Source organism: Pelodiscus sinensis, chromosome 11 (genome assembly GCF_049634645.1).
Source record: "Pelodiscus sinensis isolate JC-2024 chromosome 11, ASM4963464v1, whole genome shotgun sequence".
NCBI lineage: Eukaryota > Metazoa > Chordata > Testudines > Trionychidae > Pelodiscus > Pelodiscus sinensis.
The window spans coordinates 36,369,560-36,397,072 of record NC_134721.1 but is presented as its reverse complement, the minus strand read 5'-3'; the positions used below and the strand labels follow the sequence as shown (position 1 = coordinate 36,397,072).

The 27,513-nt window shown below is 56.2% G+C and overlaps 1 protein-coding gene across 1 annotated transcript; it reads left to right on the top strand.

The window, feature by feature from the left end:
* Nucleotides 1-766: 766 nt before the first annotated feature.
* On the top strand, nt 767-27,513 carry ACTN3 (actinin alpha 3). The gene is made up of 21 exons (XM_075939252.1): nt 767-1,119; nt 13,061-13,175; nt 13,734-13,853; nt 14,317-14,403; nt 16,317-16,404; nt 16,658-16,736; nt 17,210-17,291; nt 18,337-18,422; nt 19,005-19,097; nt 19,560-19,790; nt 20,317-20,464; nt 20,749-20,899; nt 21,782-21,890; nt 22,036-22,176; nt 22,899-23,081; nt 23,354-23,488; nt 24,483-24,662; nt 24,989-25,135; nt 25,725-25,790; nt 25,911-26,069; nt 26,735-27,513. The coding sequence occupies exons 1-21, from the start codon at nt 988-990 to the stop codon at nt 26,891-26,893; spliced, it is 2,691 nt and encodes an 896-aa protein (XP_075795367.1). The 5' UTR covers nt 767-987; the 3' UTR covers nt 26,894-27,513.

Here is a 27,513-nt window from a genome sequence, read left to right as displayed (position 1 = left end):
AACCCTCAGCTTTCCCTTCCCAGGGACAAACCCCCACGGGCTCTCCTGCAGGTGCCTGCAGTGTTTATGGGTTACTGGGATGGCACAGAGCTACCTCTCTGCCAGGTGCTGGCTGGTGGTTATTGTATTGCCTTCCCAGGTCTCCCCCCATGCATGGTGCTGGTGTCATAGTGACAAGTTCTTTCCTGCATGAGCCTTGCAGAATGGTAATTAAACTTGTGCTTGCAAAGTATCTCCAAGAGCCTTGGATGTGTGGGGGTGTCAGACCCTTGATTTTAGAGCTTGGAAACTGAGGCACAGAGAGGGGATGAGACTTGGTCAAGGTCACATAGCAGGGCACTGGCAGAGTTGGGAGTGGAACCCCGGGTGTCCTGGCTTTACCATTGGCCATACTGTTTCCCTTTGATTTTTGCAGCTGATGCCATGTGTGTTTTTAGCTCATGCCTTGGCCCTGGATTCCTTCTGATGACTTAATGGCCTTTTCCAGGTCTGGCACACCTCTCTTCCTCCTTGGGAACTGCCTTTCCATCCCCCTTCCAGCTCCCATTGGGGCTTATTGTGCCTTTCCTGTCCCCAGATGGCCAGCAAGCAACCCTCCCCCCGCTCCGCCCCAAGGTACAGGGTCCCTTTAAGAGCTTGAAGGGTGGGAGTGCCCGGACTGCCAGCAGCTGTCTTCTTCCTCCCTGGTTGGGACAGCCTTTCTGCACCCTCCCCCTGGCCTTTTAAAGGTGGAACCTGATCCCCCTTCCCCAGGCTGATAATACTTAATGGGGACCAGTCACGTGGGTGGCTTTTGACCAGGAGTTTGGGACAGGGCAAAGCTGCCAGCCGTCAGGGGTAGGGGGACCTGACCTCCAGGAGAAGGGAGCTGGTACATTGGGCAAGGGGCAGTGCAGAGCAGCCAGCAGGGTGTGTGAGAGGTATCACCTGGGATTCAGGGGGAAGAGGAGACAGACGTGCAGAGAGGGGACAAGAGGACAAGCCAAGATGACCACGCAAGTAGAGAGCCACATCCAATACAACCATTCATACATGGTGACCGAAGAGTACATGCAGCAGGAGGAGGACTGGGACCGGGACCTGTTGCTGGACCCTGCCTGGGAGAAGCAGCAGAGGAAGGTGGGTGGTTATGAGGGATAGGTATGGACAGGGTGGGAGCCTCTGAGAGGTGCCACAGGGGTGTCCGTGGTGCCCAGGCTTGGAGAGCTGGGCATGTGGCTGTGCCCATGTGATGGGGAGAGTCAGATCCATGGGGGAAACCCGGTTAGGATGGGAACCTCAGAGAGGTGCCTGGCACTATAGTGTGAGGCCGGCCCAGGGCTTCACTTCTGGTAGAGAGAGAGTCAGGGATGGGGTGAGGAATCCTGAGAAAAAGAGAAGCCAAGTTAAACACTGGACATATAGGTTCAGGGGGCAAAGATTTGTGGCTTTGAGGCAGCAGCCACTGAGTGGTGCCCTGAACTACATGGATGGATTCAGGGCTTCATCTCTGCAAGGGCAGCCTCCAAGGGATGCCAAGTGCCCAGGATTACAAGGGTGTGAGCAGGGCCCCTACTTCTGTAAGAGGCAGCCTCCGAGCAGTGCCAAGACTTGGGGCTACAGGGACGTGTGCAGGAACCCATCTATGTGAGGGGCAGCCTCTGAGCAGTGTGCAGGCTCGGAGAGCCGGGCCCCATGCCATGTAGGATTGCTAGGAGCCTAGCCCCAAAGTGGCAGGTGCGGGGAGGTGATCTTTGGAGCAGGCAGCTGCTGTGCAAAAGTAACTGATATGGCGGCATGATGCTCCTTCCCACCCCCAGCCCCAGATGGGTGACGCCGGCAGTGGGGAGTTCGAGGAGGTGGCTTCGTGTGTCCTGGAACAGAGTCTCTGTGGCGTCCGAGCTATGTCAGGAATGATGGGGATGTGAGGGGCCTGCTGGGCTAAATATACCCACCTGCCTCACTGTGATCTTGGCTCGGGGCAGGCTGTGCACCAGGGCTGGCAGCAGGCTCCTCCAGGTGTGTGTGGCACCCTCTTGGGCTGCTGCTTGTATATGGCCGAGATGTGGTGTGTGCTGTGCCTGCAAGCAGCCTTGGAATTGGATCATGCACACATGCACACTCAGCTTTCCCTTACAACTCCGGCTCACTTTGACCAACAACAACCCCTCTCTCACATAGGCTGACCCACAACAACCCTCTCCCCCACCTACAGCAGCCCCAAGCATACACTAACTCATAACCCTTCTCTCACACTGACATCTCTTCTGCATGCACTAATCCACAACAACCTCCCAATCACATGCACTCTCAGAGTGAGACACCTGCACACAGAGCTGTGGGCTTGATCCTGATTTTAGCCTGAAGCACATCTAAGCTATCTCTCTTGCAGCTGGTGTAGTACTACTTGGGTGAATGGGAGAAAGATCAAGCCCAGCAAATTCTGCGTATCTGCCTTCCCTATACAAATGCCCCACCTTCCCCATACAAATGCTTGCCTGTCCCTGCTCCCCGCTCATTTGCTGTCTCTTTGACACACAATTCTGTTAGCCTGGGGAACTCACTGCTGCAGGATATAACTGAAGTTGGATGTGCAGAAATGAAGTGCACAGCAAGGCTGTCCAGAGGCAGAGCAAAGATGGAAAGAACAGAGGGGATCTGGGCAAAGGGCTGTGACCCTAACTGTTATGGGTGCTACACCCTGAACACTAGCAATTGGGGTCAGGAAGGTGCTTCCTCTGCAACCATGTTATATTGTCACTGCAGGACTCTTATCCTTTTTTCTGAGCAGCTGGTGTTGGGCATTTGGGATGACCAGATCCTGGGGTAAATGGGCCCTGAGCTGACCCAGGTGGGCGCCACATGAGAGTTTGCACCTGCTCTTTGGTAGACTCTTGTGTCAAGTTGTCAGGGAAGGGCCCCAGTGCACAAGTTGTGTGTGTGCATGTGTGTGCGGAACCCAGGGAGTCAGTGTTCTTGTGTGTGCACCCTGGTGTATCAGTGCTCTGTGTGTCTATGAGCGCATACTTTGATGTATCAATCCTGTGTTTGTATGCGTGTGTGTGTGTGCACCTTAGTGTGTCAGTGTTCAGGAGAGTGCCAACATGACACACACAAGTGACGTGCCTGATTGTTCCCTCTGAGAACCTAGCACCCCTTCAGGGTTCCCATCCCACAAGCAGCCTGTTGGAGGGATTTGCATGTCATGAATTTTCCCCAGAGTGTCTGATTCACTGAATGCTGTTTGGGCAGAGGCCGGCATTGTGTTTGGAGTTTGTAGCATGCCTAGCACAACCGGACTCCACAGCATTCAGTCAGAGCAGCGGGTTGTCTCCTTTGAGCCCCCCACACCCTCGTTAGCAGACCAGGGATAGTTTTGTGTGCTTGGGAAGCTGTTCCTGCTGATGCAAGTGTTTTGGGGCATTGGGAAGGGGGATCAGGTGGCTGCTGCTATTCCAGACGCCTTGTCCTTGTAAGGTGGTTTCTATAATAAACTGCCCCCGCCCCCTGTCTGTTCCCGACTGCTTCCCGGGTGGGGTGAGCTCATGTGGGTATTTTGGAAGAGGACACCTCTTAATTAGGCTATGGCTTGGGAGAGGGGGGCAGGGTGGGGTGAGGGCTGCAGCCCCACGGCCTGGGTGAGCCCTGCTGCTGGGCTTCTGTGGAAGAAGCTATTTAAAGAGGTTTGTAAGGAACTGTGAATCAACTACAGAGACAGATGGGGGAGCGGCACACTAGCTCCCATGGCCAGAGCAGGTGGCTTCAAGGGGCTAGAGTATGTGCTTGTAGGAAAGGAGGGAGGGTGAGTGCTAGGGGCTGAGGGGAGTGGGGTCTAGTGGTTAGCTGGACTCTAGGACTCCTGGTCTCTGTTCCCAGAGCTGAGAAGGGATATGGGGGTCTAATGGTAACAGTGGGGATGAGGGTGCTGAAATTCAGGACTACTGTCTTCTTTTTCCACACTTGCTGCATGATATTTTACCGGTCTTTCAGTCTCAGTTTCCTGTCTATAGGATGAAACAGATGGGTGTTTGCGAGAGCTTTTTAACTCTTTTGGGAGAAGGGTTTCCCAGCATCCCAGCAAGGGCACCATTTCGGGAGGCTGGGGGGGCAGGTCAGCAGCCGTGCGCTCTGGGACGCAGCTAGCTTTTCATCCCGTTCCCTGGATGCTAAGGGAGTGAGGGGCAAGTGCTTGCATTCCGTGCATGCCTCTCACATCTGGCTGGTGAAAGAAGCTGTACACATCCTGGAGTGTACAGCTGCTGCCCCCCCCCCCGGCCTCCTGAAATGGCACCCTTGCGTCCCAGTTGCAAGTGCCACATAGCCAACCCACAGATCAGCTGTACCCAGACTACTCTGCAGATCCCAACACAGCTGGCCTGCAGACCAGCTGTGCCCAGAGTGCTCTGCAGAGCCCCACACAGCTGGCCCGCAGACAGACGCTACCTGGACTGATCTGCAGAGCCCCACGTAGCTGGGCTGCAGACTGACTGTACCCAGAAAGCCCCGTGCTTGTGTTGTCCCTCTCCCAAGTGCGAAGAGGCCTGTGTAAACTGTGGACATTGCTGCACAAGGGGCTAAGGCAAGTGGAGAGAAACTCCACTTCAGTAGAAACAAAAGACAGGACTATGTAGCACTTTAAAGACTAACAAGATGGTTTATTAGGTGATGAACTTTCGTGGGCCAGACCCACTTCTTCAGATCTGAGGAAGTGGGTCTGGCCCACGAAAGCTCATCACCTAATAAACCATCTTGTTAGTCTTTAAAGTGCTACATAGTCCTGTCTTTTGTTTCAGCTAGACCAGACTAACATGGTTGCATCTCTATCACTATTCCACTTCAGTAGGGCTGGGAGTGTGCTGCTGTTTGGGCATAACTTTAAGCGCTTTTGTCCATGTTAAGGGCCCTTTGAATCCATCTGACCCCTCCCCCTCCAGCACCATTCCTCAAGGTAATTCCCACCCCTCGCCCAGATTTGGTGGCAGAACCAAAGTTGAGTGCCCTCTGGCCTAAAGTTAGGGTTATAATATTTGAACTTTCAAAAAAGAGAACACTCCTGGGAGGGAATGTATCCGTATCGGTATCTTCCAACTCGTGCTGTATTCATGTATTATATACAATGTGAGTTGGTAAATTCCGATACACATACGTTCCTTCTCAGGAGTGTCCTCTTTTTTGAAAGTTTAAATATGGTAACCCTACCTGGATTTAAAGCCCCACATAGACTGGAGAAACTCCTCCCCTTATCCAAGGGGATATTGCCCCAGTGCAGAAACCCCTCCTTGCTAAATATCTGGTTTTATTCCAGAGTGGTTTCATCCAGCATCTTTCCAAGCCTTTGGCCCTGTAAGGCCTTTGCCTGTGAGATTCTTGAGTCCTTTTGGGTCAGAAATCCCCCTTGCTGGTGTCTCTAGCCCTGGATCAAGGTCTAGCCCCATGCCACAGGCTACGTCTACACTATAGTGATCTATCGGAAAAAGGTACACAAATTGCACTCTGCAATGTGAGTACCTTTTTCTGATTACTTTTTTGGAAGAGGCTTTTCCAAAATTTGGCCCGTCTACACTGGGCCAAATTTCGGAGAAGTCTCCTCTTTCAGAAGAGCCCTTCTTCCTCGTGGGAGGAGGAAGACAGTGCTTCTGAAAGAGCACGTCTGCTCTTCTGCAAAAAAAAGTGGAAGAGCAGACATGTTCCCTGGATGGGATGAAGTCTTTCCAGGATGAAAACCCCCCGTAGCGTAGACATAGCCACACTCTCCATCATGCTAGATCTTGGGGTCTGTTTCAGTCTCTGGCCCGCAGGCCAGTTCTGTCACACAAGCCAGTTTGTGTAATCTCTTGGTCTTTCACTGTGCAGCCCTAGGGCTGGCTGCAAGGTCTCAGGGGGAGATGATACGGGGGATCTCTGAGTTGTGGGGTACTGCCAGGGTCGGGAAAGCAGCTGTGGGAATCCATCTTGAGGATGCTCTAGTGCTCGCTGCTTGGAGGTGCACAGCTGGGGGAGGCTGAGATGCAGCCACGCAGTTCCTTAAGCAATGGCAGGAGTGGGGAAAGGTCTGTGTGGCTGAACATCAGGGGAGCAAGCCTAGTGCAGGGCGTGAAAGCTGGTGAGGGAAGAGAGCCTGGGTAGGCACCAGGAGGAGCTGTCTTGGCTGAGAGATGGGCAGGGTGGGGAACTGGAGACTTGCTGGGAGCACAGAGCTCTCCCTGGTTCCTGCAATGGAACAGAAGATGGGAGAAGGAGCGTGTGGAGAGGTCTGGAGTGGGAGACAAGGAAGGAGGTCTGGCTAGATAGCAGGAGGCAAGTGGGGAGGGCTGGTTAGCTGCAGGGAGGGGTGCTTGAGGAGGGCTGGAAGGCTAGATGGCTGCAGGGGGATGCATATCAGGGTAGATGGATGGTTGGTTGGACAGATGCTGGTGGTGCAGGTGGATGAGCACAGGGAGTGTCGGCAGTGTTCCCTGTAAGCTGAGGGCTTGGGCGGCCACCCAGGAGAGATTCAAATCCCGCCCAGCTGATTAACAGAGCACCCACAGCCGGCAGTATGTATTTCTATTGGTGGTACACATCGACACATGCGTCAGTGCACATAATAACATTGATCCCACAAATGGATGGAAAAATTAGAAGGGAGATTGGATGTCAGGCCACGCTGGGAGTAGGGAAACCTCTACCTCCTGCATCGGCTCCCAGCATGTTTACCAGCACCCACAGGGAAGGTGGACCCTCAGACGTTTCTCAAACTGATGCTCATGAGGATCCTCTATGGGGGGTTGTGAACTGTCAATCTCCACCCAAACCCAGCTTTGTCTCCAGCATTTAGAGCGGTGTTAAATGTATACAGAAGGGTTGAACATGTCAGGGGGGCTCATGCAGTGGCTTGCTGTGTGAGGGGATCACAGGAAAAAGTCTAAGAACCACTGGACTATTGTGTTAGCTGGAGCCAAATCCCTTAAGCCACTGTAAATAGCAGGGAATGAGCCACAAATACTCCTGCCGTAACAAAGGATTAGCCCCAGAGGATCCCAGCCCTGCTGGCAGGCACAGGACAGAGCTTCCCAGTGCCAGCGGAAATCCGACTGTGCTGTGGCTCCCACTGCCCAGGTAGATGCCAGCTGGGTGAGCGGGGGCTCTGCAGAGTGCTAGTACATGGCTGGGGGAGTGGTGCATAAGGGCTGGGAGCAAATGCATTAGCCCCCTAGTGTAGACCCAGCTTGCGCTGACAAAAGAGGGAGCAACTCATCCCGGAATGAAGGGTATGTTGACACACATCCTCTTCCATCTGCACAGCCATGTCTGCTCTGAGAGCTACACCTGTCAGGGTGCTTTGGTCTCATCTCTGAATGATGACGCTATCCTGGCATAGCCCCAGCTAGGATGCTGGGCCTGGCTTCTAATCCCACCTCTGGGAGGACAATGGGGTCTAGTGGTTAGAGCACACGGTTCTGAGCCAGGACTCCTGGGTTCTATTATCCCTAGTTCTGGGAGGGGCTGGAATCTAATGGTTGGAGAAGAAGGTGGGGCTGGGACTCAGGGCTCTTGGGTTCTGTTCCCACCTTTGCCTTTGGCCTTGGGCGAGTTCCTTCCCCTCTTGATGCTGCTGTTTGCCTGCCCACTAAGCTCTTGGGGGCAGCCTGTCTCTCCCTGGGTCTGTGCAGTGCCTGTTCAGCACCCATACCAGGGGGAGATGCCCCACTGGGAATCCCCCTCCTTCCCAACCATTTGCCCCTTTTTCCCAGGGTGGGTGTGTCCAGCATTGGCTCCTGGGTCCGCTCAGCTTTTGTCTGTAAGATTCATGAGCTTTCTCAGGTCTGAGATCTCTCGATGGAGGCACCTCCGGCTTGGGCTCCACCCCCCTCCTTCTGAACTGCAGGGCTGCTTTAGTGTCTGGGCAGGAGGTAGGATCTCAGCCTGTGGGACATTCCTGCAGCGCTTGTCTGCCTCTCCCCAGACTTTCACAGTGTGCCCATGTGCTCTGCCACATTGTGCAGAGGCCCCATCCCCTCCCTGCACTGCCTACCCCAGTCCACAAATCCTGGGAGCACAGTAGCCCTTAACCTGAGAGCTCATGTGTAGGAAACCCACGTGGCACAATCCCCTGGCAGGGCTGGGCCTGTACAGGGGCATATAAGACTGCTGCTGGACTTCTTGACTGTAGAGGCAGAGCTGTATCTCTAGTGGGGTCCTGCAGGTATCTCTTCTATGCCAGATGCTGCTTAACATTTTCATCAGAGACCAGAATGTAACTATACAATCACTGCTGGTGAAGTGTGCACATGTCCTAAAGATAGTGCTGTGATCAGGACAGGCCATTCCTCTAGAGTGCTTGTGATCTCCTGGTAAAGTGGGCTTATTCAAATCCCCTTGTGTTTGAATATAGCCGGGTGCAAAGCTATACTCTTGGGGAAAGAGGCAGCCAGCCACTGCAGAAAGGGGACAGTGTCCCGGGAAGCAATGACTGAAATAGACTTAGGGGGTCAGTGGGGACCCGTCACTCAGCATGAGCTCCCAAGTGTGACTGCCTGTAAGGGGGAATGAGGCCCTTGGATGGGTAAACAGAAGTAGCTGGGAGATGATTTTTCCCTCTAGGCACAGCACTGATGAGGCTGCTACCAGGAAATTGTTACAGTCCTGGTATCAACATTTCAGACTGGGGGTGGAGAAATCTGAGAGGGTGTTGAAAAGACTCACCCACAACTGATGATTCAAAGGGCTGGAGAAAGAGCCTGATCATGGGAATGTGAAAAAGCTCCATATGTTTAGATTCTCCAAGAGCTGATTGAGGGGTGATTGATGGAGTACAAGGGCTTCATGGGGAAAAACTGGCAGGTGCTAGAGGGCTCTTTAGCAGACGCAGGCAGAACAAGACCAATAAGAATGGCCATTCTGGGTCAGACTAATGGTCCCTCTAACTGAGAATGCTGTCTGACGACCTGACCAATGCTATGCGCATCAAAAGGAATGAACAGAAGAGTCAATGATCAAGTGATCCATCCCCTGACACCCATTCCCAGCTTCTGGCAACGGAGGCTAGGGACACCATCCCTGCCCATCCTGGCCAATAGCCACTGAACTTATCTAGGGTTTTTTTGGACCCTGTTATAATCTTGGCCTTCACAACATCCTCTGGAAAAGAATTCCACAGGTCATCTGTGTGTTGTGTGGAAAAAAATACTTCATTTTGTTTGTTTTAAGCCTGCTGCCTATTAATTTCATTTGCTGACCTAGTTCATGTGTTATGTGATGGAGTAAATAACATTTCCATATTTACCTTCTCCACACCAGTCATGGTTTTATAGACCGCTGTGTGGCCCCTCCTCCTTAGTCGTCTCTTTTCCAAGCTGAAAAGTTCCAGTTTTCTTAATCTTTCCTCATAAGGCCCCTATTCCATACTGCAGTCATTTTTGTTGCCCTTTTTTGAACCCTTTTCAATGCCAACGTATCTTTTTTGAGATGAGGAGACCACATCTCTGCATAGTATTGAAGATGTACGTGTAGCTGGCTGGGAGTAAAGCCAGACAACCTCAAATGAAAAATAAGGCCCATTTTACCTAGGGAAGGTGATTATCCAGTGTCACAACCCCTTTCATGGCAGGGTAGTTTTTTAGAAGATGCTTCAGTCAAATACAAGTCACTGTGCTCAATGGAGGGGTATCTGGGGGACATTCTCTGTCCAGAGAGATACGGGACGGCAGGCTACATGAGCTAATGGGCCCTTCTGCAATCTACAAAATGGAGCCGTCAAGAGGGGAAAAGGCTCGCACAAGGCCAGTAGCTGAGCTGGGAATGGAAGCCAGATGTCCTGATGCCAAGTGCAATGCATAAGCAAATAGAACATGGTGCTGCCTGTAAGATTTCATCGTTCCCTGGGGGCTGGATACTGAGAAGGTGCCTGCTCCATATCCCTGAGTCACCCCCTGAGCCCTCCAGCAGAGTCCAAGGGGAGCACACCTCCGGGGTCACTCCTTGGGGGCCTGCTCAGGCACAGGAGGTGGCAGCTTGGCATTTGCACGATACTGTGAAATCCTAGGGCCCCTAAAAATAACTCTGAGGCTGAGCTGAGAGAAAATGCTGCAACAACACAGGGAGAATCTATTTATAAATCATCCGGTGTGTGTCCGGAGCTGGGTCTGTCTGGGGAGGGAGCTTGGCTTGCGACAGGGAATAGCTGCTTGCAGGCAACACGCTGGGGGAGTCAAACCTACAGGGTTCTGTCCCCAACTCTAGGAGGGAAGGAAGTTTAGTGGGTTAAGTTGGTGGGAGGGTAGGACGGGGGTGGGTGCAGCTGCAAGCCAGGACTCCTGGTTCCTATTTCTGGCTCTGCCACAGACCTTGAGCAAGTCCCAGCCCTTCTTGGTGCCTCTTTCCCCTCCCACTCGTCTGTTCAGACTGTGAGCTATCTGTCTGTCTCCGTGGGTCTCTGCAGCCACCAACATTGCAGGCCCCTAGATGCTATTGTCATCCGGCAATGATCTTAACAAGGAGCACTCTTCTGCCCATATGTTGTCTGTTCCAATTAGGAGTGTTCTGATAAGAATAAAGATACAAAGCCTCACTGATCTTGACTCAGTCCAGCTAAACACTCTTCTCCCCTCAGTCCATCTCATTAGGTTGCCACAACCTTCTAAGTTCTCCCATCACCATAGAGTCTTCCTGAGTTTCCATCTTTTAAACCACAGAGGGGGTATAGTTTTTTTGGTCAGAGGCTCACAGAGAAATCAGTCGGGGGCCACTCACAAATAAAAATCAACTCCTCCCACAAACCTCACTCGCACTCAACTCGGGGAGCTGGGACTTGTCCCATTCCAGCCAAGCAACACTCATGAGGCTCCCCATCCCTGTTTTAAACCTTCTTTATGCCTCAGAAAGCAGTGTCTTTCGTCTCCCATTACTGGCAACATTCAGGCAGATCTCCAAAGGATCCTAAGGAGATTGTGCTTGGTATGGGCTAGTGTTTCCATTGTTCTGTTCCTGGCTGGGAGTTTTCAGGATTTCCCTCTCTTTCCCCTGGGAATAGCTATTGGGTTGTGCTATCAGGGAGGGGCACATGCGGGGCCAGACCATCCTCTGTGTCCTCAGGGCAGAGCAGGGTCTTCAAAGGCAGTTAAACCTTCTATGGGACAATGATCCACGTCCCAGGTCTGGAATGGGGGCAATAGACTGAAGGAACAATCCTGCCCTATAGGGGATGAGTGAGGGGGTGATTCCAAGGGACAGTTAGGGTGAGCCTAGATAATCCAGCCCATTGGGGCATCCTGCCTCCCACAACCTTCTGCTAACTTGGCTTTGTCCTTTAGACCACCAGGGTGAGGCATCCACAGCAGTCCAACAGGGACTTAAAGCCACAGGCTCTGCTGGCTTGAATCAAATGTGTGTGTGTGAGAGAGGGCAGCCCCCCCCGGGGGAGTATTGGGGCTGGGTTGTAAAAAGAACGACAATGTCCCTGAATGGAGTCAGACTTACACCAGAGAAATCTCCTTGGCCATAAACCTTTTCTAACACCCAGCCCCTTTGCGCCACATCTTGTAATCACACCCTCCCCCCATGCACAGAGAGCTCTGCCCACACCCACACACTCACCTGGATGCACCAGGTGGGGCTCTGCACCCCCCCACACTCAATGTTACCAACTCCTGCAGTTTCATTGGCACTTTTCTGCTGCCGGGCCTTTCCCATCAATGGATTCCCTGCTCCTATTTAAATCCAAAGGATGCTCTCACCTTAGAGGACCAGGGAAGCTGGAAGGCACAACCCCAACAGGGTTAGTGTGCCCAGGGGCAGGAGGGAGCACACAGGGGGAGAGTTAGCAGTGCATTCTGGGATACTCTGCTGCCCAGGGAAAGGGGTGCAGGGCTAGTGGGACCATGGTTAGTGCCACCCAGGTCCCATCTACCCATCCCCCCACAAGGAAATCCCACACACTGCATCCCAGCAGCTGTTCTGGAGGTGGGGGCTAGAATAACTGTACCCTCCCCCTGCCACACTCCAGTCTTAGTCATGTCAGGAATGAGGCTGCATCCTGGCTGCCGGTCAGGAGGAGGGGAGTGTCCCATCCACCCCCACCCCCTGGGCTAGTGGGCCAGGAGCAGGAACAGTCTGCGCTGAAAAGGGGGTCTGATGCCAGGATTCCCAGTGTCCCCTCTTGGGGGTTGGGAGTGGCAGCCAGCCAGCCAGTGCCCTTTGCCTGCAGCCTGCGGATCATGAGCTCACCCCTCTGGGATGCCCGGGTACATCCCGCCCCCCAACCAGATCTGCAGCGTCAATGCATTGCTGTAGGCCTGACTCACTCACCCCCTTCCACATTTGCCCCTCCCCACCCCAGACAACCGGGCGCCCAGGCCGGGACTAAATATGGGGAGGCATGGTGGGCAGGGACACACACACACCAGCAGGGGGAGCAGTGACGTGCACATGCCCAGGTGAAAGTGTGTGTCTGTGTGTGTGTGTGTTGCAGTTTCGGGGTCCCTGGGGTTTGGGAGGGTAGGTTAAAAGAAGAGGGTGAGGGCTGGGGTGGGGCTGGCCTACAGTGAGACGGGGGGGGGGGCTAAGGGCAGGACTGGCCATCCCAGGCATTAGGTGTAGGGCTCCCCACACTGGGACGGGGAGCAGGCTGAGGGGCAGGGCATTCCAATACAGGGCAGGGGGTGACTTAAGGGCAGAGCTTGGTTATGCTGATGTGAGGGGCAAGCACTGTGGGGTTGGGGTCACACTCAGAGGTCAGTGGTGGGGGGCGAAGTCTGTGCCTAGCTTGTGCTGTAAGGCTCATCCGTGCCCTGGCTCTGGTGGGAATCAGCTTCCTGCACCAAGGGTCTGGCATGGTGCCCTGGGAGCCTGGCTGGGCTGGGTCCCCTTGTGAGCAGAACCTTGATTCTGCCTGTGCAGGGAGCTGAGCAGGTCACGGTCTTGGTGGGAGGCGGGTGCTTTGGGGTGAGGATGGGGGAGCTCCAGGGAGGGTGAGTAATGGGGGTCTCTGTGAGGTGCGGGCCGCCTGTCACTACCTACTTCAGGCGTGGGGTTTTCTCCCAGCTCCTCCCATCTGCGCCCTGTCCCCTGGGCGGGTGTCTCTCTAACCTCCCTTCTCCTGCAGACCTTCACAGCTTGGTGCAACTCCCACCTGCGCAAGGCAGGCACCCAGATTGAGAACATCGAGGAGGATTTCCGCAATGGGCTGAAACTCATGCTGCTGCTGGAGGTGATCTCAGGTACGGTGGGGGAGCGGAGCAGGGTGGATCCACCCACATGGGGGTGCGGAGGGGCAGGGCGAGAATGCATGAGGATCCACTGGTGAGGGTTCAATGGCCACACAGGGAGTGGTGGTGGGGAGAATCCTTGGGAAGACAAGGTGGGAGACCCAGAGGGTGCAGTCACTGGGGCGTAGTCCAGCTGCAGTGGGGTGGAGTGGGCAGACCCAAGGGGTTTTGTGATGGGGGGAGTGTGTGTCACAGTGGCTGAGGGTGTATATGGTGGGGTGTGTTGTGGCAAGGTGGCGTGTTCCTGGTATGTGTGGCTGAGCTGGGGTGGTGTCTGTCACTGACTTGGCCCCCTGAAGTGAGTGTGTGTGAGGAGGGTAAGTGAGGGTGGATGGGGGGCAGATCTGAGCTTCCTCACTCTCACTGCTGATGTCCCCCTCAGGCATGTGAGAGATGCAGGAGGCCCCAGTGTATGTGTATGGGGTGTCCCCTCACCGCATCACTGACTCTGCCTCCCCCATATAAGTGGGGAGGTGCATGAGCACCTCTCTGATTGGTGATCCCCCCCAGGTGAGCGGTTGCCAAAGCCAGACAAAGGCAAGATGCGTTTCCATAAGATCGCCAATGTCAACAAGGCCCTGGACTTCATTTCCAGCAAAGGCGTCAAGCTGGTCTCCATCGGGGCTGAGGGTGAGTGGGGTTGAGCAGCCCTGGCTGGGGTGATGAGGGTCCATGGCACAGGCGCAGCATCCTCCTGCACAACCTGTTACCATGGCAATGCCAGCCCCATCACTATGGTGCTGGTAGGAGGGCGCTGTACATGTCCGGGAGAGGGAGGCACTGGCAGTGCCCTCCATGCGGGGCTGGAAGGTCCCATTCGGGGTCGAGCCACATTCCCCCGTAATCCCATGGGCTGCCCTGTCTTGGGGAGGGGGGTCTGTCCTGTCAGTGGTGCCTGGGCTGGGGATGCACAGACCCCTGAGTAGCACAAACATGGGAAGGAAGGGGGGCAGGGAGCCCCTGAGGTTATTTCTGTCTGTCCCCCCATATACTCCCACTTCCTGCCTGTCCAACCCTGCATCTCTATCTCTGGGCACCCCATCTCTCTCCCCCTGCCCCCCATCTCTTTCTGTCACTCTGCCCCCCCCCCCAGAAATCGTGGATGGGAATCTGAAGATGACTCTGGGGATGATCTGGACAATTATCCTGCGCTTTGCCATCCAGGACATCTCAGTGGAAGGTGAGTGAGGAGCCAGGCTCTGCCCTTTTACCCTTCCCCCTTAGTACTCCTGTATTGTACACTCCACATACCTGTTGACATTGCACTCCCATGCACATACATGTACATCCCACACGCTACATGTGTCTCCTGGACACTACACACACTCCTATATACTGTACTCCCCATACGTATTCTTATGTACTCCATGCACTTCTTGTATACACACTCCTGTACTCTATACAGCCCATGCAGCCCCTAGAAATGCCTATACATAACTATCTGCAAATACTCTCTCTATATAAACTCCTATACATGTACACCATACTCTATACACACCATATATTTCCTCTAAATTACACACATACCTATACACTTTGCACTCCATACACTCCTATACATTACACACATTAGATCATACACTCCAAACACACACCCTATATGGTATCTATACACACCCTTATACACTATTAACCTCCATGCATAACCATCTACACAATCATGCACCCTAAGTAAACCCCTATACATAGACCCCTATATACTGCAGAGTCCATATATCTCCTATACACTGTACTATGCCCCTCCATATACAGACCTCTACATTTTATATACCATACTCATGTCATGTACATCCCTCTACACCAGGGATTGGGAACCTTTATTTGGTCAGGAGCCAAATAGAAAAACCATTTTCAGACCACACACAAGTAAACAAAACCCAAACCCTCACTCAAACTCAATTTGGGGTGCTAGGGCTTACCCTGTTCTGGCCAGCAGGCACTTCTGAGGCACCAAGGCTCAGGGCTTCCAACCCATAGAGCAGAAACTTGCCATAAGTCGGATCAAATTAAGCAGGGGGCTGGATCTGGCCTGCGGGTTCCCCACCCCAATCCAATCTCATGCTTCAAGGCTGCAGCTGGTCAGGGGCAGGGCTCAGGAAGGAATTTTTTCTCCAGTTCACAGTTGGCCAGCTGTGTCTGAGTGGTTTTTCCTTCTCCCTCTGAAGCATCAGAAATCGGCCAGAGACCCTAAGCTGGAGCAGGACATGTGGAGGGTCAGTGCTCTGAGACAGGCCAGAGACCCTCTGTCTTGGTTACTTGGCTGATATGCCTTGCTCCCATGCTCAGGATCTAAACCAGGGGTGTGGAGCCTTGTTTGGGTCAGGGTCTGCTGACCCTCAGAAAAATCAGTTGGGGGCCACACACAAATGAGCAAAAAACAAAACCAACCCCTCACTGACATGGCCCCCAGCTGAGGAGAAAGACACTCCCCACATTCCTCTTGCTCACCAGAGCCTAGAGCGGCCCAGCCTGGTAGATTTAGTGTGCTCCAGCCCTGTGGTGGCGCAGCAGGGGGCTAGAGCACCAGCACAGGCTCCCCAATGCTGGAGGGGGGACTGAATCTTTGGGGCTGGATCCAGCAAGCCCCCACCCCTGGTTTAAACTGATGGCCAGATGTGGGGTCAGGAATAAACTTTCCCTCAGTGTGATTGACAGGGACCTTTCACCTTCCCCTGCAGCACAGGGATTGGATCACCTGTGGGGATCATGTGGGTGTCGTGCCAAGTCGATTCCCTGGGTTTGTGCTGTTCTCGCCCTGGGGCTCACAGCAGACAGTCTCCCGGGGCCTGAAATGACAAGTGGCAGGTGCACAGCAAGGGCAGCAGGGTGAGGGTCTCCGCCTGGCTCTGCAGCAGGGCAGACCAGGCGATCTGATGGTCCTTTCTAGACTGGTGCTCCATGAGCCTGAGATGTCTCTGCTGCCCCCACATATACCCGCCCCTGGGGGCTACGGGTCAGGCTCTCCCTTGCACTGTAGGCCCTTCCCGCTGGTGTCCAGGGTCCACTCCACAGCTCCCCCCACTCCTGCTCCTCTGCCCCCCACGTTGCAGCAAGGCCAGTGGGGACTAAGATGCACTGCCTGGTCTCTTGCAGAGACCTCAGCCAAGGAGGGGCTGTTGCTGTGGTGCCAGAGGAAGACAGCGCCGTACCGGAATGTCAACGTGCAGAACTTCCACATCAGGTAGGGGCGCCGTGGGAAGGGGGCACTTCACTGGGGGCAAGCCCAGGGGCCTCCTTGCCCTTCAGCTTTCCTGAGCTGGGTCGGCTGGGGCTCCCAGGGGACAGCAGCTCCTGCAGCGCAGGTTTGCATGACAGAGCCACCAGGCAGCTGGGCTGGAGGAGGGTGCAGGACTAGGCTGTGCATGTAGTCATGGCCGGGGTCATGGCTGAGCATCACCCAACTTCTCCTTCTCCTCCCCACGGATGCGGCGCAGCTGGAAGGACGGGCTGGCCCTGTGCGCCCTGATCCACCGCCACCGGCCCGACCTCATCGACTATGCCAAGCTCAGAAAGGTGTGACGGTCCCTGTCCCGTGTCTCCCCCATCCGTTCCCAGGCTTGCCCCCCATTGCCCTAGCCCCCCTTGCTGCTTCCCTGTATTTCCCCAGCCCCCATCCCTGCCAGCTCCTTGCTCTCCAGGACAGCCCTCCCCAGCTTCTGCTCCAGTGGCATTGGCCCTGCGTCCTGGCGCTGCCCCCACTCCCCATTTTGTCTCTTTCTCCTCCCTCCACAGCTCTTTGGCCCAAGCACATTTAGCATCTTCGCCAGCCAGATCCCTGTCCCTGATCTGTTCTCCAAGCTCAGAGCAGCAGCTTCCTGCCCCCAGGACACCCTCCTTCTTAATGCTGCTGCGCCCACCTGTGTGGCTCGAGTCCCCCTTCCTGCCCTGCTCCCAGTAGGCCCCTCCCTCCCATAGTGTCCCCTTTATCCCCTGCTACAGCCTGTCACCAAGCTCCCCATCTCACAGCTCTGCCCCTCTGTGCCTAGGACGACCCCATTGGGAACCTCAACACGGCCTTCGAGGTGGCTGAGAAGTACCTGGACATCCCCAAGATGCTGGATGCTGAAGGTGAGGGTTGGGTTCTGCACCCTAAGTGCTGGGCAGAGGAGCCTGGGTCCCCACTGCTTGGCCTGGCCCTCGTCCCAACCCTCACTCTGGAACCTTGTCTTGTCCCAAATCCTGATCTTGGTGCCCCATCCTAATGCCAGCTCCTAGCACTTGAACAGTGGTAACTGCTGGGGAGGGACATGGAGTCATCAGCCACGTGACTGGCTTCCTATATGACTCCTCCCTGTGCCACCCCTAGCCCAGGGAGAGCTGGGACAACCCCCTCTCTGCTCCAGGCCCTGCACCAGCCCACACCTCCCTGCCCCCTTCCTGCCTCTTCCCTGCTCTGCTCTCTGGGTATGGCTCAGTCCTTGGTCCCCAGGCAGAGCCAGGCTGAATTCATGCCTCCCACCGATCCCAGACACTCTGGGCTGGCAATGTTTGCTGGCCCCCTTGGTGAGCCAGCCAGTTTCTTGAGTGTGTTCACTCCAGCCAAGCAGGGAGGTGATGCTCACTCCTGTGTCTCCCGTCCGGGTGTCCCTTCACTTCAGCCACTGCTGTGCCACTGTAGACACCACCTCCATCAAGGGCAGGACTTCTCCCACTGCTGAGGAGTGGTGACTAGTCAGCAAGTGACTTCTTCCATCCCCCTAGACCTATCCCTGCTGGGGCTAGATCAGCCTAGCTACGTCCCTGGGGTGGGTTTTTCACATCCTGTGATGTGGCTTTGCCGATGTATGCTTCTAGTGTAGACCAGCCCAGAGCGCAAACATAATCTCTTGCCCCACTGGCTAGCCATACACAGTGCAGGAGGAACCTGAGGCATGCATAGAACCACAGATATTACAAAATGGTCCTACTTTATTACAGGCATCTCCCAAGGGAAGGGCCGGGGCTCAGAGGAGTGTGCTGGGGATGGGTGTTCCAGGAGGGGCTGCAAGGGGTCACACAAGGTTCTGAGTTGGGGGGGGAAGTGGGCAGGACTCCCTTGCACCCTTTGGCATGTGTGCAGGAGTGTGGGGCCATTACCCCTTTCCTCCACTGAGTTGCTGTCATCTTGCCACAGATATTGTCAACACGCCCAAGCCGGACGAGAAAGCCATCATGACCTACGTGTCCTGCTTTTACCATGCCTTTGCCGGAGCAGAACAGGTACCCGTCTATGTGCGCGTGTGCATGCCCAGTGCAAATGGGACTAGGGATGGGGCAGTCTTGGTTGGGGTCTGGATGTTGCCCGCACCCCTGGGGCCCCAGTCTCTGCTGGGATCAGTGCTGTGCCTGGCTCAACAAGCTTCCCAATCAATGTTTCCTCTAATATTTTTCCACCCGTGTGTGGACTCTTTCCATCCATGTGTGGAATAATGTTTTGTGCACTGAGGCATCTGTGAATGTGCATCCCCAGTAGAAACACAAACCGAGCTCTGGGCGCTGTGCTAATCAGCTGGGCGGCATTGGAATCTCTCCTGAGCAGCCACACAAGTGCACAGCTTATAGGGAAAAATGATACCAATCTCGGGGGGGGGGGGGTGTCTGTGCAGCACTCTGCCCACCTGTGGGTTGTTTTGCTCAGGGTCCATGCAGGGCCAGCACAACTCTCTTACGTGAGGCCCCAGAGATGCTCAACAGGGCCCCATATCTCAGTCAGGGAAGAGAAGGGAAGGACTGTGTGCTGGCTGCCCTCTTTGCCCCCCATGAGATGTAACAGGGTGTTTTCTCCACCCTCCCCCTCCCTAGGCCGAGACAGCTGCAAACAGGATCTGCAAGGTGCTAGCTGTCAATCAGGAGAATGAGAAACTGATGGAGGAGTACGAGAAGCTGGCAAGCGAGGTACCAGTCCATCCTGCCCTGGAGACGCCATGCCCCCTTGACCCGGGCTTGCTCCCAGATCTGGGTGTGCTGGAGAGAAGAAGCAAGGCCCAACATGAGCATCTGTCTGTTCTGGCTCCAGAAGGGGAGGGGGATCCCCTTGGTTCTCCCTTGGCTCCAGGAGAGGCCTGGGGTCTGGTGGGTTCACGCACTGAGGACCAGGAAGTAGGACTCCCGGTGTTGACCCTGTGCAATGGGGAGCTATATTAGCCTGGTGGGTTGCAGCTGCATTAACGCTTAGGAGCAAGAGGGAAGGGGCACAGTGTGTTGCATTCCCAGCTGCTGGGCCCCACACCAGAGGGCCAGGATGGGGAGGGAGGAGCTAGGGTTAGGCTAAGGGCCTGGAGCTCTCCCCTCTGGGTCTGTCGGGGCTGGACAGCATTGCCCCCTGCTGGCCCTCACCATCCCCACGGCTCCTCACAGCTGCTGGAGTGGATCCGGCGCACCATCCCCTGGCTGGAGAACCGCGTGGCCGAGAAGAGCATGAGCTCCATGCAGCGCAAGCTGGAGGATTTCCGGGACTATCGCCGAGTCCACAAGCCGCCCCGCGTGCAGGAGAAATGCCAGCTTGAGATCAACTTCAACACCCTGCAGACCAAGCTGCGCCTCAGCAATCGACCTGCCTTCATGCCCTCCGAGGGCAAGATGGTCTCGGTGAGCCACGCACCTACCACAGGGCCTTGGCACTTGGGGATCTGCCACCCAGCCATGGGCACTGCCTCTGCCCCCATAGCGGGGATGGGGCCTGCATGGAGTATCCATGGGGCCACAGGGGCCAGGGGCCTACACATGCCTCTCGAATGATGGTGCATTGGGGCAAGGAGCCATGGATGCCTGGGGGGTGGGGAGCCACGTATGCCTGTGTAGGTGGGCCCTCAGGACAGGGAGTCCTGTGCCCAGGGGTGCAGCCCATTGGGCGGGGAGTGACATGTTCCTGGGGGTGGTGCCCCCTATGGAGGAGCTCCGTGTCCTGAGAGTGGTGAGGACCCAACAGGGCATGGACCATCACCGGGCTTGTCAGTTGCTGATGTGGCCCAGGCTATTGAGCCCTGGGGCTCTGCCATGTATTCCTGCCCCCAGGTGGGCAGAGGCTGGCTGTGGTCAGGGTGGTGCTGCCCCAGGGGCTGTGGGAGGAGGGGGCCGTGCCCAGGCTCACACATCTCTCTCCGGGGTGGGGTAGGATATTGCCAACGCCTGGAAGGGACTGGAGCAGGTGGAGAAGGGCTATGAGGAGTGGCTGCTGACTGAGATCCGCCGCCTGGAGCGCCTGGAGCACCTGGCCGAAAAGTTCAAGCAGAAGGCGACGCTGCACGAGTCCTGGACCAGAGGTACCAGCCTCTCGCCCTGGGCCAGGGACCTCCAGCCCTTCTGCTCCAGGGATCACCCAGCCTTCCCCTCCTCCTCAGCTATGGGGTCACCCTGCTGTGGCTCTCCCGCAGGGAGGCTGTTCCTGCCCCTTCCCCAGGCGAGCAGTCTCCAGGCCCTACCCTAGCCCTCTGGCATGGGGTGGGCCCTGCCCTGGGGGACTCCCTGCCCCCTTGTGCCCGTGGTGAGGGGCAAGGGCTCGGAGGACAGGGTGGGGGCTGGGGACTCAGGCTATGCTGCCCTGCAGGGAAGGAGGAGATGCTCTCGCAGAGGGACTACGAGTCGGCCTCGCTCATGGAGGTGCGGGCACTGATGCGCAAACACGAGGCCTTCGAGAGTGACCTGGCCGCCCACCAGGACCGCGTGGAGCAGATCGCTGCCATTGCCCAGGAGCTGAAGTAAGTGCTGGGCCTGGCACAGAGCCCCTGGCCAGAGCCTGGAGAGATCCCAGGAGGTCTGGTTTTCATCCCCCTGCTTGCACCAGTAGCCCCCACCCAGTTCCTAGTGCCTGGTCAGGTGGTGTCCCTGGCTGGGTGGGCAGTATACTGGGCCTGTGGTCTGCCCCATGGCACCCCAGTGGCTCTGTGCCTTGCCCCATGGCTCTGTGCCCTGCCCCATGGCACCCCAGTGGCTCTGTGCCTTGCCCTATGGCTCTGTGCCCTGCCCCATGGCATCCCAGTGGCTCTGTGCCTTGCCCCATGGCATCCCAGTGGCTCTGTGCCTTTCCCCATGGCACCCCATTGGCTCTGTGCCTTGCCCATGGCACCCCAGTGGCTCTGTTCCTTGCCCCATGGCTCTGTGCCCTGCCCCATGGCACCCCAGTGGCTCTGTGCCTTTCCCCATGGCACCCCAGTGGCTCTGTGCCTTGCCCCATGGCTCTGTGCCCTGCCCCATGGCATCCCAGTGGCTCTGTGCCTTTCCCCATGGCACCCCAGTGGCTCTGTGCCCTGCCCCATGGCATCCCAGTGGCTCTGTGCCTTTCCCCATGGCACCCCAGTGGCTCTGTGCCTTTCCCCATGGCATCCCAGTGGCTCTGTGCCCTGCCCCATGGCATCCCAGTGGCTCTGTGCCTTTCCCCATGGCATCCCAGTGGCTCTGTGCCTTTCCCCATGGCATCCCAGTGGCTCTGTGCCCTGCCCCATGGTACCCCATTGGCTCTGTGCCCTGCCCCATGGTACCCCATTGGCTCTGTGCCCTGCCCCATGGTACCCCAGTGGCTCTGTGCCTTGCCCTACGATACTGGCCCTCATCCTCCCCCCATCTCTCCCCCTTCTTCGCAGTGAGCTGGACTACCATGATGCCGCCTCAGTGAACTCCCGCTGCCAGGCCATCTGTGACCAGTGGGACACGCTGGGCACCTTGACCCAGAAGAGGAGGGACGCGCTGGAGGTGAGATAGTCGCAGATGGGGGGCAGCTCCCGCTGCCAGCCAGAGTGGGGAGGTGTGTGGGCTGGGGACAGGCCTGCCCCAGTGCAGGAGCTGGGGGGAGGTGGGTGCACCATTCCCTTTAACCCTCTGGCTCTGCCCCGCCCAGAGGGTGGAGAAGCTGCTGGAGACCATTGACCAGCTGTACCTGGAGTTTGCCAAGAGAGCCGCCCCCTTCAACAACTGGATGGATGGCGCCACGGAGGACCTGCAGGACATGTTCATCGTGCACAGCATTGAGGAGATCCAGGTGCGGCCCACAGGACCCCAGGCTCCAACCCTGGCTCAGTAAGGGGTGTGGGATCCAGGGGTTAGAACAGGGGGTGCTGGGAGCCAGGACTCCTGGGCTATAGCCTGGCTCTGCTTCTTACCTTGGGCAAGTCACCTGCCTGCTTTGGGCCCTAGTTTCCTCATGGTGTATTAATCCCTCAGCCCCTGCTCCCTGGGTCAGGGCATTGCTCCCTCTGGCCCCTCGGTGATGGGTAACAAGAAGGTCTCTTTGCTCCCCATTGTCCCCGCCTCCAGAGCCAGGAGGGAGGCCTGAGATCCAGACTCTGTCCCTGGCATGATCACTCAGTTGTCTGTTTCACTGCTCATTAGCTTGATGGTCTTGTTTGTATTACATGTAAATGTCCCTTCTCTGTCCTCCCACTACGGGTCAGCTGGTGGCCAAGGCACTGTCCCTTGCGCTGTCTAGGATGGGTGAGCTCTGCTTCCCAAACACGCTGTATGGACATGCCTCCAGCCTGTCTATCACTCCAGACAGCCCACCATCCATCCTGCAGGGATCTGGGGACCAGCGGCTCATAGCTGTACAGACCATACCTCACACACCTTCTACACCCATGGTCTTCCCTCAGCGGGTGGGGGGCGGGAGGGAATCAGGCCTGATCTGACTGGTCCTTAGCCCATGGGCCGTGAGGGGCTCTTAGGGCCACGCTCCCCCATAGTGACTGTCCACTCTGCCTGCAGAGCCTGATCACAGCCCATGAGCAGTTCAAGGCCACGCTGCCTGAGGCGGACAAGGAGCGCATGGCCATCCTGGGCATCCAGAACGAGATCCAGAAGATTGCCCAGACCTATGGCATCAAGCTGAGTGGGGTGAACCCCTACACCAACCTCTCGCACCTTGACATCTCCAACAAGTGGGACACGGTAAGTGCGGCCGTTGGGAGAGGGACCCTGCTGGCCTTCCCACCCCTGACTGCGTGTCTGTCCTGCCTCACTGTCCATTAGTCACCTGACCCCACATGCATCACCCCCCACCTATCAGTGCCCTAGCTGTGTATCTGGCTCTGGGCTTCTCCTCCATACTGTTGCTCTTCTACCCTCCCCCACCAGGAGCTCTGCCTTCCTTGCCCTTTGTCCTCAGCCTCCCCCATCTGAAGCCTTGTCCCATAGAGGACCTGCTGCTCCTCCCCCCACAGGTAAAGACGCTGGTGCCACAAAGAGACCAGACGCTGCAGGAGGAGCTGGCGCGGCAACAGGCCAATGAACGTCTGCGCCGCCAATTCGCTGCCCAGGCCAACGTGTTGGGGCCTTGGATCCAGACCAAGATGGAGGTGAGAGCTCCAGTGTGTGGATTCTAGCCATGGCTCTGGGAGCAGAGTGGGGTCTAATGGTTAGAGCCAGGCAGCTGGGGAGTCAGGACTCCTGGGTTCTAGCAACAGCTCTGGGAAGGGAGTAGGGACTAACCAGGGTATCTTGATAATCTGAAATTTACAAAAGAGCCCCCAGCAAGTGGAAATTAGGTCAAATCACAAAGGGTGAATGTAAATAAATAACACAAGTATATAGGGCCAAAATTAGAAAGGCCAAGGCACAAAATTAGATTAAATTAGCTAGAGACATAAAGGGTAATGAGTAAATATTCAACACATATATTAGAAGCAAGAGGAAGACTAAGGACAGGATAGGCTCACTGTTCAATGAGAGGGGGAAAAACAACAGGAAGTGTAGAAAAGGCAGAGGTGGTAAATGATGTTTTTGTTTCAATTTTCACCAAAAACATTAGTAACCATTGGATATCAAACATAGTGAATGCCAGGGGAAATGAGGTAGGATCAGAGACTAAAATAGGGAAAGAAAGTTACAAAAATACTTAGATGAGTTAGATGTCTTCAAATCACCAGGGCATGATGAAATGCATAAATAAACCCTTTTCCGGAAGATCCCTTATTCCTACTTTCAACGGTTTATTTTCCTCAAGATCCCATCTAGACTGGCGCTTTTCTCCTGCAAAACCCCGAGCTGGAAAAAAGCGGCAGCCATGTTCATGCAAAGGCCGCGGGGGATATTTAAATCCCCCACGGCATTTGCAATTCCGAAGTGTCTCATTAGCATCCCTTTTCCGGAAAAGGGTGCCAATGTAGACACAGCCAGAGTGCCTAGAGTGCAGGGGACTGGAATAGTTGACCCCTCAAGGTCCCTTCCGGTCTTACAGTTCTGTGGCTCTATGATGGTTAGAGGAGCCCGCCTGCTGTGTCCTCACCCAGCTCTGGTAGGGGAGAGCAGGGCACAGTGTCCTCACCCAGTGACAGCCCCTTGCCTCTGCAGGAGATTGGGCACATCTCAGTGGACATCAGTGGCTCCCTGGAGGACCAGATGAACCATCTCAAACAGCATGAGCAGAACATCATTAACTACAAGGCCAACATCGACAAGCTGGAAGGCGACCACCAGCTCATCCAGGAGGCCTTGGTCTTTGACAACAAGCACACCAGCTACACCATGGAGGTGAGAAGCCAGATGGGGCTGGGGCAACCCTTGGGGAGGTGTGTCTCCCCAGGTAGGGATCGGGGGCTGGCAGGGGCACTCGAGGTGGGGGGTGGCTAAGGGTGCTCTGAGAGGGGCAACAGGTCTCAGGGGATGGGGTTGGAGACATGCTTTCAGGCTGCAGGTGTGCTGGAGGGGAGAACTCTGGGGAGACACATGGATGTGCTTTGTGCATGGAGCACTCCAGGTGTGCAGCAATGTTTTAGGTACTGTTAGGGGGGTGATGACAGGGTGATCTTGTGGGTGTGATCCCCTAGGTTCTGTGACTCCCTTTCCTGTCCCCATAGCACATCCGAGTGGGCTGGGAACAGCTGCTGACGACAATCGCACGAACCATCAATGAGGTGGAGAACCAGATCCTGACACGTGATGCCAAGGGCATCAGCCAGGAGCAGATGAATGAGTTCCGGGCGTCCTTCAACCACTTTGACAGGGTGAGCCACAGCCCCCCCATCCCGATAGCCCCACCAATAACCCACCTCCAATACCTCCACCCATCTGGATAGCCCTGCCCCACCAATGACCCACTCCCAATAACTCCGCCTCTGCCTGGATAGCCCCACCCCATTGATAACTTTTTTCAGTAACTTCACTCTCCCCAGCTGCCTCCCATCTAGATAATCCAACTCCTTGTCACTGCTACCCACAGGCAGTTCTGTCCCAACCCACAGCCCCCAGCTATCCCAGTCCTGGGCTACCCCCAGCTCTGCCAGTGCCCTTCAGTCCTAATCCACACTCCTCCCCCAGCTCTGGGCTCTCCCTTCCCCAGAGCTCTGCTGACGCTCCTCCATCTCGACCCACAGCTGGCAGCCTCGGTGGGAGGTGCTCAGTGGCACCCACAGGTGGAGTGCTCCTCCCTAGTTGGGGTCTCTGCAGGGCTTGGGGGGAGCAGTGGCAGCAGGAGCTCATACCGCCGAGACTGCACCCAGGCCAGATAAGTGTGGTCCCTGGCGGGACATTCCTGGGCTGACGTCTGCTCTTTCCTCCTCCCACCTGCCTCCCGTCACCCCTGGACCCTCCCAGAAGAGGAACGGGATGATGGACCCCGACGACTTCCGCGCCTGTCTCATCTCCATGGGCTATGACCTGGTAAGCGGCATACCAGGCATGAGCACAGGGGCCAGTGCTGGCTGGGGGAGAACACCCCCTACTGGGCCCCACGCTGCCTAACACCGGGCAGCTCAGCTTCACCTCCCTTCCTATCCCCAGGGCGAAGTGGAGTTTGCCCGCATCATGACGCTGGTGGATCCCAACAACACGGGCGTGGTGACTTTCCAGGCCTTCATTGACTTCATGACCCGTGAGACAGCCGAGACTGACACGGCTGAGCAGGTTGTGGCCTCCTTCAAGATCCTGGCATCAGACAAGGTGAGTCCAGCCTGGTCCCCCTCCCAGGCTCCTCCACGGGTTCTGTTGGGCCTGGCATGTTTGCCCCAGCCGCTGACACCTGGTGGCTAGCAGCTGATGATGGTTATGGGCTGGCCTTGCTGCAGTGCAAGCTAGGATTGGTAGCCTCTCTCGGTCTCACTGGGCCAGCTGCCCTGGGTCCGCTGGAGCATCCCTCAAGTCTCTTGCTTGCTGTGAAAGTGTTTGGGAGACAGGTTTTATTCCAAGCTCCCTTCACTGCCCCTCAGGGATGTGCCCTTCCCCCAAGCCTGTGTGTGTGTGTGAGGGGGGGGGGGTTCAGGAAGGCTCCTCCCTCCCCAGTCTTGGAGGCAGCTCACCAGGGTCTCAGGGCCTTTCTACGTCCATGTAGTTAGACACTGTGTAGCCGTGGGACACGTCCCCACCAGGACAGATTGTGCTAGAGCAGCATGTGTGGCAATGCAGGCCTGCCACGAGGTTCCCTACACCTCCCTCCAGCATGGTGGTGCCCTGTGCTCGGTGCCCCAGGCTAGCCAGGCCCTGGGCTTCACTAACAGCTCCAGCTTCCCCCAGGAGGATCCCCGATGGGCAGGGGCAGGGGCAGGGGCAGGGGCAGGGGCAGGGACTGGGCTGCTGCCCCTCTAACTATCCCTGATGTCCCCTTTCAGAACTACATCACCGTGGAGGAGCTGCGGCGGGAGCTGCCCCCAGAGCAGGCCGAGTATTGCATCAGCCGCATGACAAAGTACAGTGGGGCCGATGCAGTGTCGGGCGCATTGGACTACGTCTCCTTCTCCAGCGCCCTGTATGGAGAGAGTGACCTGTAACCCGCCCCAGGAGCTCCCCGCTGCCCCTTGCAGGATCGACACCCTCTCCCAATCAGTGGGAGGAATGTGCCCTGGATTCCCTCCTAATCCCTGCCCCACGGAATGACGACACTCTGGAGCCCCACCCGCCTGCACAGATGGATGGGATCTGTCTGGGTTAGGACCCTCCATCCCCCACGTCTTGCCCCCCACCCTCCTCAAAGCCCAGCTCTAGCTAGGAGCTGCCTCATCTCCATGTCTTTGATGCTGCCCAAATAGATGTGTGTTTCCCAGCCTGGCTCAGTCCTGTCACTCCCCAGTCTACTGTCACCCTTCCCGCTGTGGCCATGGGAGCCTTGAGCTTTGAACCCCATCCCTCCCACTCCATGCCTGGAAAATGCAGGAGGTGGGGCCAGTTCTTGGCATGTCTGTCCCCAGCTGGGAGCTAGCTGCGCCACCAAGGGGTCCCATGGCCCCCGTGGGCTGTGAACGTCTCTATGGCGCTGGTGCAGGGATCCACACACTTGGGGTGGGGCACGAGGAATGGGGCTGGGAGGAGCCGAGGAGCAGAGCCAGGTTGGGCTGGGCCAGATACACTCCTTACACCTGCTAATAAATGAAACGAGAGAGAGACCCACCAA